We start from the raw sequence: 22,409 nt of genomic DNA, 5'->3' as shown, positions 1-22,409 counted from the left end.
GCATATTTTTAAATCTAATAATTACACGACAGTGAGACTTACTTGTTCCATTTCAAGTTGAACTTGCGAATTTCGTAGTTTGGAGCCAACATCATAGAGCTTTCTAAAGAGAAAAGGACTATTAAATATGTAAGTTACAAAAATAACACTTCTATTTATAGCATCAGAATCAAATGTGAAATGGGGGTTCTAAAGATATTTGTATACCAGGACCTAAGAATAGATTCCTGCTGCTATTGAAGTTTGCAAGGATTAAAAATAAATAAATCATTAAAAAAGGGGAGGGGGCTGGGGAGATGGCTGAGCTGTTAAGAGCACTGACTGCTCTTCCAGAGGACCCGGGTTCAATTCCCAGCAACGACATGGCAGCTGGCAACTGTCTGTAACTCCAAGATCTGACACCCTCACAGAGACAGATGTGCAGGAAGAACACTGATGCACATAAAAAAAATTTGCAAAGATCTGTGAGTAAAAGTGACAATTATTAATGATTTTACTCAATATTCAGAACACCATCTGGTACCCTTACAGTGCCAAGTCCCAAAACATAAAGTGCTTTCACCAGCAAAGAGTTTGTGCATCAAGGATCCTCAACAACTGTGTAGACAGCAATTCTCACCTGTGGGGGTCAAACAACCCTTTCAGAGAGGTCGCATATCAGTTACTTACATTATGATTCATAACAGTAGCAAAATGACAGTTATGAAGTAGCAATGAAATAATTTTATGGTTGGGGGGGGTCACCACAGCGTGAGGAACTGTATCAAAGGGTCACAGCATTAGGAAGGTTTAGAACCACTGGTGTAGAATATACTTACAGTTCCTACTGATAGACAACCATTTAATTCTGTGATGATGAGTTTAACAAAAATAAGAAGATGGTGTATTGTAAAATGACAAGCTGTCAGTTTTTAAAACGTGGCAATATACAAAGTAAAGCTGCAGTGTAATTTCTTAAAAACATTTAAAATGTGAAGTACTAGCTTTAGATTAAAAAATAGCACCTAAATGTGACTATTAGATGTATCGCTTTGCCATTTAAAATTCATTTCCCTCATTGAGCTGCTGAATGGATTTCTGTGATCTTCCCCTAAGTAAATTCTTTAAAAAATTAGGCCTGCCATTTTGGGCACTTTTAGTATGCTTTCTGTGAGCTGTTATTGTCTGTTGATACCCATCTAACCTTGCTTTACTTACTCCGTCACTCAGTATTGGACTCGTGGTGGTTTGAATGGGAATGGCCCCCACAGGTTCATGTATTTGAATGCTTAGGGAGTGGCATTAGGAGGTGTGGCCTTGCTGGAGGAAGTGTGTCACTGGGGGTGGGCTTTCGGGTTTCAAAAGCCCAAGCCAGACCCACCGCTTTCTCTCTTCCTGCTGCTTGTGGATCCGAATGTAGAACTCTCAGCTCCTTCTCCAGCACCCTACCTGCATGCCGCCATGCTTCCTGCCATGAAGACAATGGACTGAACCTCTCAACTGGAAGCTAGCCCCAGTTAAATGTTTTCCTTTATAAGAGTTGTTGGGGTCATGGTGTCTCTTCACAGCAATAGAACACCGACTAAGGCAGGCATGGCTCACAATGTAGAAAACTTGGGTTTGCCCGTTTCTGACATGTTCACCGCAGCCAACGAGTCAGGAGAAACACTCGGGAGGGTGTCATGTTCCTCGGGTACAGCAGTGAAGGTGCTCTCATACTCCCGCCTCTTCCCAGCTCAGGGACAAACGGTGTGAGCACAGGAACTTCCACATGTGGCTCCAGATGCAGATGTGCAGCGGAGAGTATGCGTCTAGGGATAAACACCAGTTATGACCACTGGCATGTTCAAGGAATTTCTGAGCCGATGAAAATGTGGAGGAATTTTTTTAAAAAGTATTTTTATTTTCAACAGTATGATACTTGCATACCATACACTGTGACCACACTCATCCCTCCCTGTAGACGAATTGCTAAATGGTCTTATTAAATAAAAATGTATTTATTTTATTTCACCCCTATATCTGGAGCCCAATAAAGGGGTGAAAACCTGAGAGATCAGGGAAATAGGGAAAGCCACAGCTAACCTCATGTCACCAACTCCACAGCTTCCAAAAGCAAGTTACTTCCTGTCTACCCACGCCTATATGCCTTGCTGTTCTGCCATCTGATTTGCTCTCTCTGTCCAGCTTCATCACTTCCTCTTCCTGCCCAGCTCTGTCACTCCCTATCTGTCTGTACACACCTCCAGGGTTAACCAATGTTGGAATTTAAGGCATGTGCCACCACGCCTGGCTCTGTTCCCCAGTGTGGCCTTGAACTCACAGAGATCCAGACAGATCCCTGCCTGCCAAGAGATAGGATTATAGGCGTGTGCTACTATTGCCTGACTTCTATATAGTGGCTGACTTTTTCCTTTGATCGTCAGGTAAATTTTATTGGGGGACACAGTATATTGGGAGACAGTATATTGGGGGACACAATACATCCCCACACCTCCCCACTACTCTTCATTTCCCTCTCATGCTCACCAACCCCTTCTCTTCATCTTTTCTCTCCAGGCCCCATGTAGGCTATTCTTGCAGCTTCTGTGTGTTCATGGCTTCAACAGAGCAGAGGATATTCAGAAGAAAATACTCCAGCACATTCCCCACCCCCCTCATTTGATTCATAGTTCCTCCATCTCCTCTTGCACCTTTTTCCCTGGACCTCAGGAGGGGTGACATGGATGTCCTGTTTGGGACAGGCACTCAGCAGTCACTTATCCTCAGCGCTTCTGCCCTGTTATGATCTCCTCTTTGATCATTTGCCCCTGCCCAAAGCGGCTTTTGCTGCAAGAATTTGCTTCGTTCACATCCTGGCTCATTGGCTGGCAACCTCTCTGGTCTATTGAGGGAGGCATGCTAAAAGTTTCCTGCCTCTGTCTCCCAAGTGCTAGGATTACAGCCTTGCTATCACCACGCCCAGTTTTATGCAGCTCTGGGGAGGATCCCAGGGTCTTGAATATGTTAGGTAAGCATACTACTATCAATTGAGCTAGACCTCAAGCCTCTTGATTTTCTTTTTATAGCACCACAGCCGATATTACACCTGCTACTCGTTAGTATTAGATCCCTTTGACTAGGATATGAGTTTAGCTATGGAAAGGAGTGGCTTTAATATGCTTACTCACATTAACACTAATGCCTACATACAGAAGGTGTCTTAGTTTGTGTTCCTATTGTTGTGAAGAGACACCAAGATGATGGCAACTCTTATAACGGAAAATGTTTAATTGGGGATGGCTTACAGTTCATAGGTTTAATCCATTATTGTCATTGTGGGAAGCATGGCAGCATGCAGGCAGACATGGTGCTGGAGAGGAGCTGAGAGTTCTACATCTGGATTCACAGGCAGCAGGAGAAGAGCATGAGCCACTGGGCCTGGCTTGAGCTTCTGAAACCTCAAAGCCCACCCCCTATGACACACTTCCTCCAACAAGGCCACACCTTCTAATAGTGCCACTCCCCATGAGCCTATGGGGCCCATTTTTATTCAAACCACCATAGAAGGTTTCAGTTAAGTATTAGGAGAAGGAAGAAAGCAAGAAAAGGGCCAGCTGGTGGAGGACTTTGAATACAATGCCCAAGTCTGCCCGACGCTGTCTAGTCACAGCGGTGCTCATTTCTGAGACTCTCCAGAACTTTCAATCTTTCCTTCTCTAACAAGGGACATATTAAAATACTTCACCCAGGAGAAAAGCAGAGGCAACCAAGAGCTACTCATTACATCAACAACTACTCATCAAGTCCCAATTTTTGCCAGCTTCTGGAAACACACCAAAGACCACTGGGACTGGTGTATGCTCACCGAGCTCATGGTGGAGCAGGAAGACGACAGTGAATCGCCACGGGCGAGTTAAGAGAGAAGAGGCAGGCTGTACTGGAAGTTGGGATGCTCCGGCAGATACCTGAGAGGTGAGTCAGGCATGTACAAAGGGAAAGAGCAACAAGGAAATGAAGGAAAAAGGAAGTGAACAAGGCATGTCACTGGGCTGGACCTCTAGATTCTCTGTCTTCTAGGTGCTCATAAACAAGGTGGCAAGAGACAATACGGGCATTGGAGGTCATTAAAAAGTGTGTGTACCTCTGGGGAAAAGAGCAGTGGTGATGTTGGAGACTGTTAGTCTCTTAAAAAGGAGAGGACAGATGAGGAATGTTGGCTAACATGGCCTGCATGTCCTCAGGGAGCAGACAGGATGCAAGTGGAGCATGAGAAAAGGCTTGCGGGGACTTGCAGACTGGTAGCCAAGGAAGAAGACAGAAGCCGAAAACAAGAGAGGGTGTGAGACGGTTTGGTGAGCGAAGAGGTCCTTGAAAACAAACCGGAAGAATTGATCTCGATCATTCAAAGATGATTTGGAGACAGTGAAAATCAAATGCCAGGGAATAACCTATTAAATGACAAATTTATTGAGTAAGCGTCATGTACAAAGTGTTACATGTCTCTGTGTTCATGGAGGCTGCATAAAAAGAAAACATTGGGGGTGATAAAAGATACACTGGGTACCCGGGGCAGGAAGGTTAGCACTCACCATGAAGGATGTCCATAAAATGCATTTTGAGTGAATGGAGGCAGAAGGTCTTGTACAGTGTGGGAAGTCTGCAAACCAGGCAGGAAAAGAGCTTGGGCTTTCTTGGCTTTGCTTTACTTCCCCACCTTTCTGTCTACACCGAAAAGATGCTCCAAAGACTTTTCAAAAGATTCTGAGCTCTCTGCAGCCTGAACTTTTCTAGGTCATTAGATGTATGAGCTTGTGTGTGGTATATGTTGTGGAAGCGTTTGTGTGTGCCCAGGGAGGCCAAAGTGAACTCTGGTACCCTCCTCCGCTGCTCTCCACCTCACTGTTTTTTTGTTGTTTGAGACAGGGTCTCTTCACTGCATTTGGAGCTAGTTCACTGACTGTCCAGACTGGCCAGCCAAGTTAGCTCTGGGGAATCCATCCGTCTCCATCCCTCTGCCCATGGGTAGCAGATGCTTGCTTCCACGTCCAGCATATAGGTGGGTGCTGGGGATCCAAACTCAGGTGCTAATGCTTGCATAGTAAGCACTTTCCTGTCCACAGTGAGCCTTTTAAGTCATAAAACATTTCATTTGTTTACAAAAAAATTGTAATGATCAAATTACTTAAAACACAGTTCCTCTGAGCATCCCCTTCACTTTTCATGCGTAGCTTAGCTAACCCACTCACAATCTGTGTAATAATAAAAGCAATAATTATAAATCATAACAATAGTAAAGCAGAAAGTGTGCTTTGCACATAGAAAACAGTCAGAACTATTTGTTGCATGAAGGAATAAAGTTTGCTGGTTACTTTAATAAAGTAGAGCAGACTCTGTTTTTTTCTGATCATAATGTTCTTCCCATTGTTTTTAATTCTAATGTGCTTTCCTGGCCAACTATGGGAAAAAGGGAGTGGGGAGATTCTCACCACAGGCATTAAGGGAATGTCTCAGGATCTACAGTTTATCCTATCCAGGCCTGAGGCCACACACTGAAAACACTGGAATGTGAAACTCGCCCATTTTGTGTGTTCCAGGAAAAAGTATTTTAGAGTTAGTGCCTAAAGAAGCCACCCCCAAACCCCCTCACCTCAACTTACTCCTTTTCCTTCTTTTATGTCCCTTTCTGAGTTACATCTAGATACAGTAGTGGTATGTGTACATTATATTCACTAGAATGAAATACTAATTTGGCAATTTAAAATAAAGTAAAATTACAAATAAAATACGCTCAGCTATCTCTGGTGGATGAGTTTACTATACAAGGACTCTGGCAGTCATCTGAGGTTAACTGCCTCTGTATATGGTAGAGTTTGTTTCTTTACAATTCTCCAATGGCTCTCCACCCTTCCACAGCCAGCCTGTTCTTACCCAACAGCTGACCCAAAGATGACTCACTTCTTCACATGAACACACCTTTTACTGTGCCCTATACCCAGCCTACAACCTGGAACACCTTTTACTCCATGCTGATTCTACCTGCCGAAATATAGTGTTTAGTTAAACAAAACAAAACAAAACAAAACAAAACAAAAAAACAAACAAAAACAAAAAACCACATGTAGGAAATAAAAGAAAAAATATTATCTACAAAGTGATTCTTATTCTCCTATACTTTCTGTTTTTAAGTTAATGGAGAAAACTGTGTAATTTTTATGGTGTATCATGTGATAGTTGATATATGTGTACATTGTATAATGTTTAAATCAGTGTAAAGAGAATTATCTTCCCAATATTGACCACTTCCTTGCAGTTAAAACATTCCTCCAAGCTATGTGAACTCTACGGGGCCTTGTTATCTGTCCTAGTCCTATTGTATTCATTTAATGGATGACCTTTATCATATTGAGCAAGTTCTCTATATCCCTAGTCTGCTCAAAGTTTTAAACTATGAATGGCCCTTGTATTACATTAAGTGCTTTTTCTTTAAAATTTTTTTAAAAAAATATTTACTTTATTTGATGTGTATGAGTGTTTTGCCTGCGTGTGTGTCTGTGTACCGTGTGTGTGCCTGATGCCTGCAGAAGCCAGAGGAGGGTGTCGGATCCCCTGGAACTGGAGCTAAGCATGGTTGTGAGCCACCATGTGGATGCTGGGAAGCAAACCTGTGTCCCCTGCGAGAACAAGTGCTCTCAGCCACTGAGAGTCAGCCCATTAAATACTTCTTCTGCATCTACTGACATGCTCACACAGCTTTCTCTCTCTCTCTCTCTCTCTCTCTCTCTCTCTCTCTCTCTCTCTCTCTCTCTCTCTCTCGGTATAACCCACACTTGATCATTACTCAGGCTCATTTACCACCTTTACCTAGGGACTAGGTAATGGTGGCAACCATTTCTGCATTTGTCTTCATGAGGGATACCGACACCACAGAAGCCAGCATCTTGTTTCCTGAAGACTTTATGCAACATTTGCACATTTCTTTCAAAAGTTCTGGTAGAATGCACCATGGAAATTATCTAGGTCTTAAGATTTCTTGAATCACATCTATTTTAAAGACTTGCTGACCAAAAGTTATATATAGTGTTTAAAAAAAAAGATTTCAAGAATCTTTTTGTGCAGTTTAATTCTGGATGCTACTTGGCCAAAAGAGAACTGTTTGGCAGAAATGAAAAACCAGCTAATACTCCGACCGCCTTTGTGGTTATAGCTGGGAGATACAGTTGTGGAGCTGGTACCTTCGAATCTATTCTTCTTCATGTTCCACTGTCTAACTGCAGAGCATGGAGGCCAGCAATGACCACAAGCTCACCATTGGATAAAGAGCCGCGCTTTCCAATCAACCCACCTAGGCTTTCTTTGCAAAGTTAACTTTGGGAGCTGAGAGTGCCTGGCTGTGCGCTTCCCGGACAAGCTCATTTGGCAAACAGTTGAGGAGGCGGGCCCATGACGTCAAGAAGAGGAGGCGGGTTCACGACGTCAATGCTTTACTTCAATACTCAGCATGTTCAGACCCTGCTTCAGTTTCTCTTGACCTTGTGAAAAGTATTATCGCTACAATAAATTCCTTATTCCGCATGTGAATTCAGCCTTCCTGATTGGATCGGAAGTGAATAAAACTCCCAAGTCCTGTGGTCCCCCTTTCTGCTTTCTCTTTTCTTTTCAGTCTGGCCGAAGCTCTTTGTGTGTCTGAACGTTTTTTGTTGTTGAATTCTAGACAGGTGTGTAAAATGGGTAAAAAATGCTGGGCCCACAAGTGAGGATGGTGCTATTCCTTCCAGAATCATATTATGATTTTTGTACTCCCGGCAGGGAGAAAGGGCAAGGTTGAACCATTTTACTACTGTTGAGGATTGAGCTAATCTCAAACCTTAACGAGAGCTTACTTTATTTCTGGTTTGGGCTTTTCTTCTAACATGTAGCCCCGTGGGATCCAAACTAAAAGCTTAGAGTTCCTTCTGTAGGCAGATGTTTTCAATCTCCTTCCCTGTTCAGTTTATCAGGCTTTCCCCCCCCCCCCCCCCCCTATCAGTTGGCAAAGTTCTTTGGGAAAGTGATGCTGAACGCTGGTCTCTCTGGGATCTTGGTCTCTCTAGACAAATCATAAACACAATGGCCTACGTTAAATTTCTATTTTCTCATTCTCACCTCAACTACTGACCTGAAACTGGGCCTTGGGAGGTTTGATATTGCTACATTTAGTGATCAGTCCTAAGTTCTGGCTGTAGCAACAATTGCTGCTCCTTGGAAACATTTTCTTTTCTTTCTTTCTTTCTTTTTTTTTTTTAAAATTGAGATCTCTCTTTGTTTTTTTAAGATTTATTGGGCTGGGCAGTGGTGGCGCACGCCTTTAATCCCAGCACTTGGGAGCCAGAGGTAGGAGGATCTCTGTGAGTTCGAAGATTTATTTATCATGTATGCAGTGTTCTGTCTGCATGTCTGCAGGCCAGAATAGGGCGCCAGATCTCATTACAGATGGTTGTGAGCCACCATGTGGTTGCTGGAATTGAACTCAGGACCTCTGGAAGAGCAGCCAGTGCTCTTAACCGCTGAGCCATCTCTCCAGCCTGGAAACACTTTCTTACTGCTTCGGATGTCAGTCTTACTTCTTCCCATCTCCTGGGCGGACCTTTAATTCTTTACTAGTACCTCCTCTTCCCATTACCTAACACTGGGTAATAAGATATTCTAGGGGTGCAACCTTTCTGACCTTATTCTCAATTGAATCTCCTCCCTCCAGGTACACACACACACACACACACACACACACACACACACACACACACACACACACAGCATGTTCAGGATCCCAATTTTAATCTCCAGTTGGATTTATGTTTTGAATTCAACATAAGGGTTTTGATATTTAATAAATACACAAATACGTGCCTCAAACTTAACATGTTCAAAACTTTCTCATTAAATTGGTTATTTATCCTTAAAAATTGTGAGCACACTTCAAGGTTTAAATCTGAGTGGTTAGGTTTCTTTTAGATTGTATTCATACTAGCCGTTTTTTTGCCTTTTCCCTTTCCTGCTATAGCTTCCTCCCTTGGGAAGAGGGTACTACTGTTTGTTGTTTTAATGTATTTTCTGCTGCTACTCACCACAGAACTTCAACTTACTCTTCCCCAGGGTAGTGTCCTGACCAATCTGTACTCAGCTCCAGGAAAAAAAAAAAAAGAGTATCATAAGAGTATCATGTCCTGGATCTTAATACATTAGATACTGTGACAATAGAAAGTATTTCTTTATTCCAGAGACTTCTGTCACTCATAGGATTTCTCTCTAACCATATGAAGGAAGGTCACCTATAGTGAGAGAGGTCACTGCACTTAGAGAGGGAACGGGAGGTGGAGAAGACACTCAGTAGACTGATCTTGATTGACAAAGGGCAGGATGCACCTGACACTGACCCGTCCACCACAGCCTCACCTGTGATTAACGTGCTATATCTGCGTGTAATATTCAGTGTATAATCTGCCTGCCCCCACAAGGTTGCTCCTTTTACAGGAACCCACCGGAGTTAGGCTGTCCTTTTGAGATGATTAGCTGCAGGTCAGGCTAAGCCATGACTCTGAACTTCCCTAACATTCCAGAGATTAAGGTCTTTTCTCTTTTTTTCAGACGAGGGAACAGAGTCAGTGCTGCATGCGAGCATGGCTGGACTTCTCACTCCCTGTTGAGAACTCTTTGCTCTGACTCACAGCCTTGGCAAAACAAACAAACTCAGCCTCAAAACAAACAAACAAACAAACAAACAAATAAAATAAAAATATCTCCCTAATTCTCCCCCCCCAACATAATAACATTTTTATTGATTCTTTGGGAATTTCACATCATGCACCCTGAACATACTCACTTTCCAGTTATTCCATAGTGATCCCCCCCCCCAAAAAAAGAAAGAAGGTCCAATTTGTGTTATCTATATACTCACTGGAACATGGTCAAACTCTCAGCGGCCTGCCCCTTAAATAGAGCCGAGTCCTTTCCCTCCCGACCCCCACCAGAAGCCATCCATCATGGAGAGCAACACTTGAGCATCCATATCACACTTTTCAAGACTTCTCTTCAATGGCTTCCCATCTAGGCTGTCACCTTTTTTTTGGGAGGGGGGTGACAGAAGTCTTCCATGTCCCTCCCTCTCAACTGTGAGTCTGGAGGCATCGAGATCACAGCAAAAGTAGCCTCCCTGCTCTCCGCAGTCAGCGTTCTCTCTCTAATTCTTAGTTCTATGTCAGTTCCAATTATTTAGACTTGAAACCCAAGGCCAGCAGTGCTTAAAGGTTAGCTTGCAGCATAATCCTTTGGGAGAACTTGAAGACAGTCGGGCTATCTTCACTTTCTCATGCAAATACAACAGCAACACAAAATCAGCAATCAGTAATGATCTGGGGATCTCTTATTTGGACTTGCCATTGCGCATTCCTGACAAATTCCTTCATAACGCCGATACTGTTGGTCTCAGAATACCTTTTAGAGAAATACTAATTTAGACTCATATGCGAATAGGACCTATTTAATCCAAGGCAGCTATCTACAGTAACTGGCAGTGATGGAGAGGAAGAAGTGGGTCAGGTAGGTCAGTGACCCCAAAGAGCAGCTCTGAGAACGTCCTTGCTGGAGGCCAGGTATGCTACAGAGGAGTTCTGGGTCCTCGTCATCACATACCTTTGTCTGGAAGCAAATCTATCCATCAACCCTGGAGTGAAAGAAGGAATATTCTAGATGTGCAGAGTGCTGTTTCCAGGATGATGCCCTCCATACAATGCAGGAAGCCCAAGTCTCACAGGAAAGGAACAAGTTGTGCTGGTTTGCTCAATGCTTGGTTTGCAAGTGACCTTAGTCATTGCCTCCCACACGGGGAATCCTAAGGTTTTTCTCTTAGAGAAGACCCTTTCTCAGAGCTAAGGCAGGCTACCCTTCACCTCATTAAATGGATGGGACTGCTGTTGGGCTGTCTACCCACAAAAAGGCCCTTCCTGTTCTGTTGTTCTGGCAAACTGACTGGATTTGTCAGTAGCAAGGCTTCTCTACCAGGAGCGATGGGTGGGAGAGGACTGAATGCATGCTTTAAACAATCGCCAACGAGCTGACATTTGCTATCTGTCTCACACAATCTCCGGTCAGGCGATGAACACTTCACACCTACATTGTAAGTTCTTGTAACTTAAACTCTGGAGCTCTCCGTTCCCATTCTGAAGAGGCAAGTGGCATCAGTATCCAGCAGGCTTCAGACTGTGGTGTCTGAAGCAGCAGTATCAGCACCACCGAAGAACTTGATGGAAATCCACAGCAGGGCTCAAACAAACTGCGTCTGAGCAAGTTCTCTAGCAGCTCAAGTTGAAGTGCTTCTACCGGAAAGGAAGGGCCGTATAACCACTCCTGCGTGAAGATGGTGGCCACTTCACACGGTGACAGTGTTCTCACCTCTGCTGGCTGGAACTGTGCCATGCACACCTTAACAGTCCAGCTTCTCAGAGCAGGCATCTGCGATCTGAACATTAGCTCACACAAAAAATGCACGCAGGCAGCTACGGAAGTGGCTCAGTGGGTAAGAGGACTTGCTGTGTGAGCAAGAGGACCCGAGTTCGAATCCCCGGTCCCCATGTAAAAAGTGGCCGGGCCTTAACCCCAGCACTATGGGAGAGAAACACTGAGTCTCTGGACTCACATTGTGAACTTGTGGTTTAGTGAGAGGCTGTCTCAAAGCAGTAACAAGGGGACTGATAGAGGAAGACACTCCTTCCTATGATGTCCTGCCCTGGTCTCTGTATGTACACATTATCCACATTCACATGCATACACCACATACACAAATCCAGACAAGAAGGAAGGACAATGTAAATTAGGTTTACAGGTCAATGAGAAAAGCTGTAAGAACTGGTAAGCTTCCTTTCTACTTGTAGTAATCAAGTTCTCCTGTCTTTTGTAGTGCGGGAGGCTGTGTCCAGGGCCTCACACACGCTACTGAGCATCACCTTCTGCCTAGCTTTTCACTTCTGACTTGGCTCTTCGGATCGCTGGATTAAGTACTCACCAGGAGGCTCGTACTAGGCTCTCCTTGACAATTACTCTTACCAACTCACAACTCAACAATCTTATTAAAAACAGCTCTGCAATGATAAGCTAAGAACCACGACTTCTTAGGAAACCGTAGACAGACAAGGTTTTCTGAGGAAACAGTGTGATTCGGTGCAAGCACAGCAGTCCATGTAATCAGTGTGTAGGTGAAAAGCTGCTCTCTCCTGGTTTTCTCACTCCTCTGTGACCACATCGGTCTTACTGGTTTCCAGTCCTGAAGACACATGCATCTGAAGGCCTTAGCTTCTGTTTTCTCTGCCTGGAAATGTTTTTCTCCCAGAAACTAGAATAGTTTTTTTTTTTTCCCCCTCAATCCTTCTTGCAACTTTAATCCTAGCTCTATTCTCCATGAAGTTCTTCCCTGACTACTTTCCCCATTGATTATAAAAATCTTATTTTGCTGTTTATTTCCAAAGTTAATCATACTTCTAAAATGGCACATGCTTCTTCTCAATCTTTCTGCTTCCACAGGTAGGGTTTTACTTTTGCCCATTTATGTTTGGATGTATCCTCACCATACAGGTTAGTGCTGGGCATGTAAGTATTAAAAAAAGATTATTAAATGATTGAAATGAAGTCTGAAAAAAATCAGAATATTTATTTTTACTGATCTTTTGTGCTTTGGGGCTAGAATCTGGGGCTTTGTACGTGCTAGGCAAGCATTCCACTGTTGAGCTACAGTCCCAGCCCAGCGGTGTCTACCGAGTAGCTTCAACTAAACAGCAGTATATACATTTAACAGCATTCTTAAAAACCTACATGCCACTGCAGAGGGTGTAGCCCACTGACAAAGCATTTAATGTATGTAAAGTCCTTGACTGGCTCCCCAGCACTGGAAACACACATACATACACACTATAGACGCCAACCAACTTTTTTTCTTCCATGAAAGTTATCGATCATAACCCAATTATTTAGCTTTACTACTTCCTTAAAACATTTTCATTCATCATCACCATGTATGTTTGTGTTTCTGGCTTTTCTTCCACCATGGGACCCAGGGATCAAACTCAGCCAGCTCTACCACTTCCTTCTTAAAAGGTCCAATAATCACGGACTGTGTGTCAGGAACTATGCTAAATGTCAAGACTTAGAAAAATGAACGAAAGAACCTTAGAAAAAGGAAAGACGTATGTGTAAGGTATGACACACAGTAAAATACTAAAATACAGTCCCTCCTTTTTTCTGCTCTTGGTCTCAGTAAAGCAATGATTAGGTATCGAGGTGCAATATAGCAGACAGTGCAGGGCAAGAATAAGGTGGGCAGGACTTACGTATCAGACCGAAGAGAGGAGAGCACAGGCAGGAGGTGATAAGGGGACATCAATATATGCTGTGGGATGTTCTGTATGTCCTGTGGGAGCCCGTTCTCGGGTTCCTCATGGCTTTACCCAGCAGGTCCGCATAGAGGATGATTAGGACCACGGGTCTGAGTGCAGGTGCCTGAGATGGTCTGCACTTGGCTGTGCTGGGGGATGGTCTGTATGGCAAATGTGTTGCTCTGATTGGTCAATAAATAAAACCTGATCAGCCGTGGCTAGGCAGGAAGTATAGGCGGGACTAACAGAGAGGAGAAATAAAAGAACAGGAAGGCAGAAGGAGTCATTGCCTGCAGCAGCCGCCAGGACAAGGAAGATGTAAAGTATCGGTAAGTCACAAGCCATGTGGCAAGGTATAGATTTATAGAAATGGATTAATTTAAGTTATAAGAACAGTTAGCAAGAAGCCTGCCACAGCCATACAGTTTGTAAGCAAAATTCTTCTCTGTATTTACTTGGTTGGGTCTGAGCGGCTGTGGGACTGGCGGGTGACAGAGATTTGTCCTGACTGTGGGCAAGGCAGGAAAACTCTAGCTACAAATATATGTGTGTGTGTGTGTGTGTATACATATACCCAAATATGTATGTATCTATACACACACACACACACACACACACACACACACACACACACACAATTTGGAGACAGGGTCTCAATGTGTAGTTCTGGCTCACCTGGAACTCATTATATAGACAAGGCTGGCTGTGAATTCATAGGATCCACCTGCCTCTGCCTTTTTTTTATTTTTTTTTTTGGAAACAGGGTTTCTCTGTGTAGCTTTGTGCCTTTCCTGGAACTTACTCTGTAGCTCAGGTTGGCCTCGAACTCACAGAGATCAGCCTGCCCCTGCTTCTTGAGTGCTGGGATTAAAGGTGTGCGCCACCACAAGTGGTTAATGATGAAGTATCAGTAACACAATAGCCCACACCACCCACCACGAGAGTCTGCAGATGGCAGCTATAAAAGTCATGCTACTACTCTGCGGACTCCCCATGGGAGACCTTGCCTTGGAGGAGTGGGAATGGGGGGAGGGATGGAGGGGGGAGGCTGAGGGGTGGGAGGAGGGAGGACAGGGGAATCTGAGGTTGATATGTAAAATGAATAGAAAATCTCTTAATAAAAAAAAATGAAAAAAAAAAAAAAGTCCTGTTACTATTCCTTGTGTGTCTCCGATGGTAGCAAGCAACTGGGGCTCATAAATAAACTCACAAGTGCATCAGTCAGTGTCCTTGGCGTCCTTAGGACAGACGGGGCAGCATGGTCACAGGTACTCTCTTCTCTGCAATGGTGTTCAAGGAAGTCCTCTGAAATCCGCCTCTTGTATCTTCCTCTTACTCGTCTCAGAGCAAGAAACTAGAGGTTCATGGTCTATTATTTCAAACTTCTCTTCTAGTATATTCTAGTCAGGAACAGCATCAAAACTCCTCCTACTACAAGATATTTAACTCTGACATTCATCATGGGAAGCTGGATCTTCATTTAGATCTGACTGAATTCAAAGACCCATTATGCCAAAGGTTTGCAAGTTTGGCAAGCGTGTTGGACAGATCGGAGTTCAGTTCAAATTTCACCTGCTTAAAAATTGCTTTATTTTTGGAAATTATCAACTCAGAGGCAAAGTTGTGAAAACTGCAAATGCATGTGTGTTCATTTGCCTGTGTGCCCACAGGACGACCTAAGGTGTCATCCTCAAGAATGTCACACACTTCCGTAAGATGGTCTTTCTGACCTGAAGCTCACCAATCCTGTCTCTATCTCTCTGAGATAACATTAAGTGGCACCATGCCTGGCTTTTGACATGAGTTTTCAAGGTGGAACTATGGTCCTCATGCTTGGGAGGCAGGAGTTTTAGCCACTGAACCATCTCCCTGGCCACTAATTGTAATCATTATTATTTCAGTTTTTCGAGACAGGGTTTCTCTGTAGCTTTGGAGCCTGTCTTGGAACTTGCTCTGTAGCCCAGGCTGGCCTCAAACTCACAGAGATCCATCTGTCTCTGCCTCCTGAGTGCTGGGATTAAAGGCGGTGCACAAAGGTGTGCACCACCGCCACCTGACAACTAATTGTAATTACGGAGGAAATTAAAGTGCTAACTTGCACTGTGAGGTTATCACAGTACTTGTTTTCTTCACTGTTGGACAAGGCAGTAACACACTTAAAATGTAGGCCACGCACTCTATGTGACATTGGAGCACAAGTAAACACACGCCAGATACACCTGCTCAGGAATGCTCAGTCACAGCCAGGAACTGTGGGGGAACAAGCGAAGGGGCCATGCTGCCCTCCAACACAGCCTCGTGGAGGCTGGTTTAGAGGATTACTGGGGGCAGGGCCCAGAGTTTACAGAAGTGCAGTCTCTTTTTATATAATCAGCATTCTATACATATCTACCGTCACCGAGAGAAAAACATACCACGACTATCAAAATTGCTTATCTTTCCAAAAAATAAAGTCAGCTTCAACTGACGGCTGAAGGAAAAAGATCTCTTTTAGAACTAAGACTAGGAAAGTCATCTTTTTTTCCCTCACACAGGAATGTGCAATTTTTTTTTTTTTTTACAAGCATGATACACTATCGGCCATGGCTGGAATCTGCATCAAGGAATCTAATGCTGCTTGAGTATTAGATCACATTAATTAACAAGAAACCCACCTCACAAATGCTGTGTGTTACTATATTACAAAACAAAACTTTGCACTTCAAGACTGTTGGTACACACACACACACACACACACACACACACACACACACACACACACACTACTTTGTAATCTGGTTATTCTGTAGGCACCAAACAGAGATATAACATTTGTTATTTACTCAAGAGAAAAGGTACTGTCATTTATATAGAAATCAGACAGAGATGCTTTCCAAAGGCAAGATATGGACTTAGTATTGAGATATAGTAAGAAAGTAATATTTCATTCTAAACCTAGTATTTCTGTATAATACTATTTTTATGTATGTTATCCTCATTGTACATGTGTACTCAGAAGACACACTCACATGACTTAAGACAGAGCATCACAGTAAAGACTGAGTATCCGTTCTCTTTCATCTTTGTACTAGAGATTTTCTACAGGAAGATGGGGCTGGTGGCTATATAACGGCTCAAAGCACTTGCTCTGTATTCTATGTATAAAGTCAAAGAACACCCACAAAGCTCTATGGCCTTTAGAAAAGATGGTCCGGTTTGGAGAGAAGCATCTGCTCCTCTGCACATTTTCTTCTTGTAAGAGACTCAGTGAGTCCTGGCCTCAGAAGTCATGACTGTCAGAGAAGCCAGGAAAACTAAATGGTAATACAATTTATTTTCTTGTTTGCTTATTTGAGACAGGGCCTCATATAGTATAGGCTGGCTTCGAACCTGCTGTGTACCTAACTAAGAATGACCTTGAATACCTGATCTTCCAGCCTCTAAGGCCCAGTTGCTCAGATTATAGGTATAAGTACACCAGCAATGAAACTGAAGTTTTAGGTGAAAGAATGAAGAAGCCTAATGGATGAGCAAAACTCCACTTTTCATAGGAATATTCTTATGCTTTCCGTCTTGGGTTTCAAGATATTTGCATATGAATTTTTTCTTCTTTTAAGCACAGATAATTCTGTCAACACAACTAGGAAAATACTGGAAACCTGGAGAAGAGAATCTAGTACTTTGTTAAATACAGGTTTACTTCGGGTCCCCTTCTCAAAGGTCCACATGAGAAATTAAAAATGTGTCCTAACCACTTAGAGCTCTGCTGGTAGACTGAACCTTGGACAAATCTAAGTTGGAAAATAATCTAACACTAAAGGGAAAGTTTTAAATTTCAGGGCAACAGTGTCTTCTTCGTGCATGTTCTTAAGCTCGAGTTTACAGCTAAGAAAAAAGCAGAAGTTGAATTTTAAAACACTTCAAATGTTTATGGAAATGAAATCTCATGCTACAAAGCAACTATCTTGAGTCTCAGTTACCAATATTTTTAGCCACTTGTCATAAAAAACTAGTTGTCAGATTCTGCATATAGATAGCTTTATGTAAAATACATAAACATTTGTTCAAATTGGTACACAGATTGCATAAATATGGCAATTAAGATCGCATTTACAGATGAGCATGTACATTGCTGTGCAAATTATCACAATATTACAATTTCAAAAATTATTCAAACTGGTATCCAAGTAAAGCAATTAGTGAAAAAATACCCATGCAGAATTTAAATATCTCAGAACAAAATTTAAACTGTTTTCATTAAAAGTTCACACATTTAAAATAGTTTTATTCATTTTATTTGTATATGTCAAAATACATTTTTATTTCCAAAATAGTGGGTTTTGCAACTAGTTTCATGCAGAAACAAGGTCTGCTCAATACTACCAATAAAGTCAATATAGCACAGTAGCTGTTCAATTTTAGATACAAAGAATAAATAACCTAAATACAAAACACTAAAATATTAGAAACATGTATTTCATCATTCTTCACAGGCATCCAAACTTCACAAATATAAACCACAGCATGCCTAACTGTTGTGCACCCAGAACACGTTGCAGTCACTCAAACTGATCAGTTATCTGTGTATTTTACCTCCTCAATAGACCATGAAATACTCTGTATTCAGACCCACCATTCATACAGTTCAAATATAACCAAAAATAAAATCCTCACACCTATCCTTGTACCTTTAAAATCAAGAATCCTGAGCTTGGTAGTAAGAGTATAACCTTATATCTTCATAAAACCAATCAAGAGAGAGAACTTACAATTCTACTTACCAAAACACCCTTCCCCAACCCCAAAGTCATCTAAAATAGGCAGTAGAACACAATGACCTTTTAAAATGAAGGGGTACAAATTCACATTTAATGTAGTATACAATACACTCAATAATACAGTCAGCTACCATAAGCTTTACAATGTACAATTTATTCAAATGGCTGAACTGTTCAGTGGTTAAGGAGACAGTTATGTGCCAGGAAGATGTAATATATATTTTTTGCATGGTTTAATGAAAATATAAAAGTTATTTGTCCAAATAAAAGCCATTTTCATCACGGACTTGGTTTTGCTTATTTTTTTTTTCCTTTAAAAAAGGCCACTGAAATGTATAAAAATGGTCTGAACATGATGATGGTATCAAAGCTGATGCCTCTTCACATGGCAATAACAGTGCACTTAACATTAATCACAGATTAAGTCTGCAGATGACTTCATAGCACTACTTTGGCTAGCACAACAGTTGTAGACAGCACTCAGATAAATATAGGCATGTGAATGTGAAGCAATTGTCTTATGCAACTTTAGTATGTTTGACTACTACCAAATGAAAATGAAAGGAAAAGCACTTTACAGTAGAAAATCTTGTAAAGCTAGGGCTCCATAAACCGCGTCACTGGTAAGGTAGGTCCTGATATCTCACTGTTAGCAAAAGCTCTGTTTTCAACACCAGTATGGAGTAGCCTACTTTGCATTAGCAGACATTTGAATTAAGGAAATAGTCAAGCATGCCATGTGGTGGTCTAAAAATCAAAACAATACACTTATTTATATATACAGCATCACTCAGTACCTGCTAAAATGAATGTGAAGATTACAGAATCTAACATCTTATACTACAATAAAGAACAAAACAAAAAGTGACCAATGAAGGCAGAAGATAGGACTTAAAAGATCAACTCTCAATGGACTTGAAAGCATTCATGTAAGAAATAAATGCATATTGCACAAACAGTGACAGCAAACGTCCCACCGAGCACTTCAGTTCCAGGTGGGAGACAGCACATTAGTCTAACGCGTGACGAGAAGCTCAGAAGAGCAGTTTCTTTTCTGTCAATGAGAAGGGTGGGAACACAGAGAGACTCTGCCACATGAAGAGCTAGAAGGAAAAGATACAAACCCAAACTCAGATGTAAAGCAAAAACTTTAAATATGGAGAACCTAGAAACTGTGGCACATCAAAACAAATGTTGAATAACTGTCTTCTGTGAGAGCTGAAGTTTTTGTTGACACAAAAGTATTTATGTACAACTAAGGCTTACTGGTTAAATATCTGAGGCATATCTGGCCTTGAACACTTTCTTTATTTGCTGGAGCTGTAAACAAGTTTTCTCAGTCATTGAAAAAAAGAATCTTCTCAGCAGCTGCTTTAACATGAAACAATGGTCTTGATAACCAAGGGGTGGGGGCAGAGAATTAAACGAACCCAAACTCCTAGATAAGAGGGCATTTGGCAGGCGATGGGAGAAGGACAGTCTCCGGAGGTCCCTTCCGGCGTCCAGTGACTGCCACCATGGTCCACTGGGGAGTCTGTGCCAGTCCTGCTGCTCTGCTGGCTTCTCTGTCCTACTTGGAAAGTTTGCTTATGACTCTGATCAAGGCCCCGTTCTCATCCTTTAGCCTCTGGTTGTCTGCTTTCAAGTCTGGTAACATCTACGAGGGGAAAAAATAGAAAAAATCTCCATTGATGTAAATAAGGCGAAGCAACATTCTTCACAAATGTTATGAAGTCACCACAAAACAAATGATCACGCTTTGTCAGTTATATGTATTTCTAATGTCTAAGACATATACCATGAAGGAAAAAACACTGTCAATCTAATTAGATTAATACATGATGGAATGAAAGTTTCTCTCTCAAAATTATCAGCTTCTGAACTACTTGATTGTATGACTCACAAGCACATATTAGAGCAGCCGTGAAATGAAGCCTGTTTTTGTTAGGATAGGATCTTCAGGTGAGTTCCTTTCATAGCTCCTGTCAACGCCTCCATCAAGGCCTTGTGCTCTGAAGCAGACAACACTAGTCCACATATGACCCGCTTAACTAGAGAATTCCTTAAGGAACTCATCTACGGGACCTAATTCTGATGACCTAACACAGTGTCTGATCCCAGAGAGGCAATCATGAAATGGAAATAATCAATGTAAATAGAGCAGTATATGTTTAAAAGAAAGCAATTCAATTTTCTGTTGGCTACACGGACAAACTGAAGGAGAGGGTGGAAATGTTAGAAATTACATTAACTTTCTTCTTAAATTATTTATCTTAATTTTTATTATGTGCACTGGTGTTTTTGCCTGCATGTGTGTCTGTGTGCAGGTGTCAAACTCCTGGAGCTGCAATTATAGACAGTTATGAGCTGCCACGTGGGTGTTGAGAATTTGAACCCAGGTCCTCTGGAGGAGCAGCCAGTGCTCTTCACCACTGAGCCATCTCTCTAAGCCTCTACAGTAACTTTCTACTAAGGGTAACTGAAACTTTATGTTCTTTGGCAGGTTGACTAGGAATGGAATAATTTTTATTTTGGATATGAAAATATATTTTCACCAGGCAGTGGTGGTGCACTCCTTTAATGCCAGCATTCGGGAGGCAGAGCCAGGCGGATCTCTGTGAGTTCGAGGCCAGCCTAGTCTACAAAGCGAGTTCCAGGAAAGGCTCCAAAGCTACACAAAGTAACCTTGTCTAGAAAAAACCGTGTGTGTGTGTGTGTGTGTGTGTGTGTGTGTGTGTGTGTGTGTGTGTGTGTATTTTCAAACTATTTAATTCTCTCTTTTCAGTTTTCAGAATGTGCTGTGACACTGGTCCATCAGGGAGCACAAAAGTGAACTTGTCAATCTCTCCATCCAAGCCAGGCCTTGGAAGAGTGAAGTCTCCAGGGAGGCACAGTTCTCACCATGCTCAGTGTTCAGAAACAAAGTAGAGAGCCAGAGGCTGACACTGAGTCTAACAACCGCGGGGGTGGGGGGGTGGGGGGGTGGGGGTTGGGTGTGGGTGTAAGGGATGGTGGCTCTGAGTGCAGACGATGCTACTGGAAAAGCAGACAAAGCAGGATCCATCTCCAGCTTCAAATGTAATTAGAGGTTGCTTGTTTCTGCTTCATAAAGGACTACAAATGCTAGATATACCTAAACTATGTTTGAAGTGAAAGAAATCTGAATGAGCTTGACAAAGACAAACAAGTCTTTTAATTCCTAAATCACTCCCTAATTTTACTGTGGTTTATCAGTTGCAATATACAATTAGTAGTCATTGTAACATTCTGAGAAGCCATGCAGAATTAAACAGTTATTTATGTGATAAGCTCCAGACACATGGTATTTATTAATTTGTAGTTGTGAGCTTTTACAGAACACGCTTACTAACACGGAAACACCTGCCTGGCTCTACCAGGGCGAAATGGTGAACTATCACTTATAGGCTCACAGACTGCAGGTGCCTACAGAGCCCTGAGCGCTTGGCTACCACTCTGGTCAAGGCCCTATTCTCAGTCAGCAGCCTCTCATTTAACTCCCTCAGAGGTTCAGTTTGGTTTATGTGGTGCAGGTTCTGCAGAAGTCAGAACATAAAGAAATAGAAATAAAAAATAAGAAAATACTCAAAAGTACAATAAAAACATAGAGAATCACAGAAAATGAACCCAGAAATGAAATCTTAAAGGAACACTCCAGTGCATTTGGAAAGGCAAACAATTTATTCCTAGAATTCCATGTCAAGCTAAGCAATATATTAACAAAACCCAAGAGATTCTACTTTGCAAAGCTACTTAAAAATAATGGTCTAATTACAAACTAATTCAGTAAAATGTATTAAAACTTGAAATTCTAATTTCATGGGCATAATTCTGATATGGGAAAGATATCTTATAAAAGACAGTGTGGTGACTGTTAATCAACTAACTACACCATTTTATCCCTTCAGTGTCCAACATTCCAAATAAAAACTTACTACACAGGTAATGTAGAGATTAATGCCTCTGTCTGTCACAATCTCAGGTCACTATTTTCCTCTGTTAATACTGAAGACTAAATGTAGGACTTCTAGGACTGGCAAATCCTCTACAACTGCATTATGTCCCCAGCCTCAATAACTTCTACTTTTAAACAAGATTTCATTTTTTCTGTTCCCTTCTATAGTTTACCATGAAAGAAATAGTGAACTACATATAGAAATGTAAACCTCACTTACATAACTATTTAATTTTAATACTTGAATATCAGAAGTACCATACAAATTAATTAGCAGTCCCATAGTTCCAAGATGAAGTAGCTTAATCCCAGGCAGAGGCA

The 22,409-nt window shown here is 42.0% G+C and overlaps 1 protein-coding gene across 14 annotated transcripts in view; it reads right to left on the bottom strand.

The window, feature by feature from the left end:
• Positions 1 to 17,358: 17,358 nt before the first annotated feature.
• The window catches only part of Ppp1r12a (protein phosphatase 1 regulatory subunit 12A), a 109,342-nt gene continuing 104,291 nt past the window's right edge, over positions 17,359 to 22,409 (bottom strand). For 10 of the 14 annotated variants that reach the window (XM_076553869.1, XM_076553870.1, XM_042263367.2 and 7 more), the window contains one exon: positions 17,359 to 19,772. Coding sequence is in view for 11 of the 14 variants with exons in the window: in XM_042263367.2 (XP_042119301.2) it covers positions 19,686 to 19,772 (87 nt within the window). In the remaining 3 variants the exon portion in view is untranslated. The remainder of the gene's footprint in view (positions 19,773 to 22,409) is intronic. The other 4 variants (XM_042263370.2, XM_076553873.1, XM_076553871.1 and 1 more) reach the window with 1 other exon arrangement.

This window comes from Peromyscus maniculatus, chromosome 18 (genome assembly GCF_049852395.1).
Source record: "Peromyscus maniculatus bairdii isolate BWxNUB_F1_BW_parent chromosome 18, HU_Pman_BW_mat_3.1, whole genome shotgun sequence".
NCBI lineage: Eukaryota > Metazoa > Chordata > Mammalia > Rodentia > Cricetidae > Peromyscus > Peromyscus maniculatus.
Note: the sequence above shows the minus strand (reverse complement) of the source record. Positions and strands in the feature narration are given on the sequence as shown.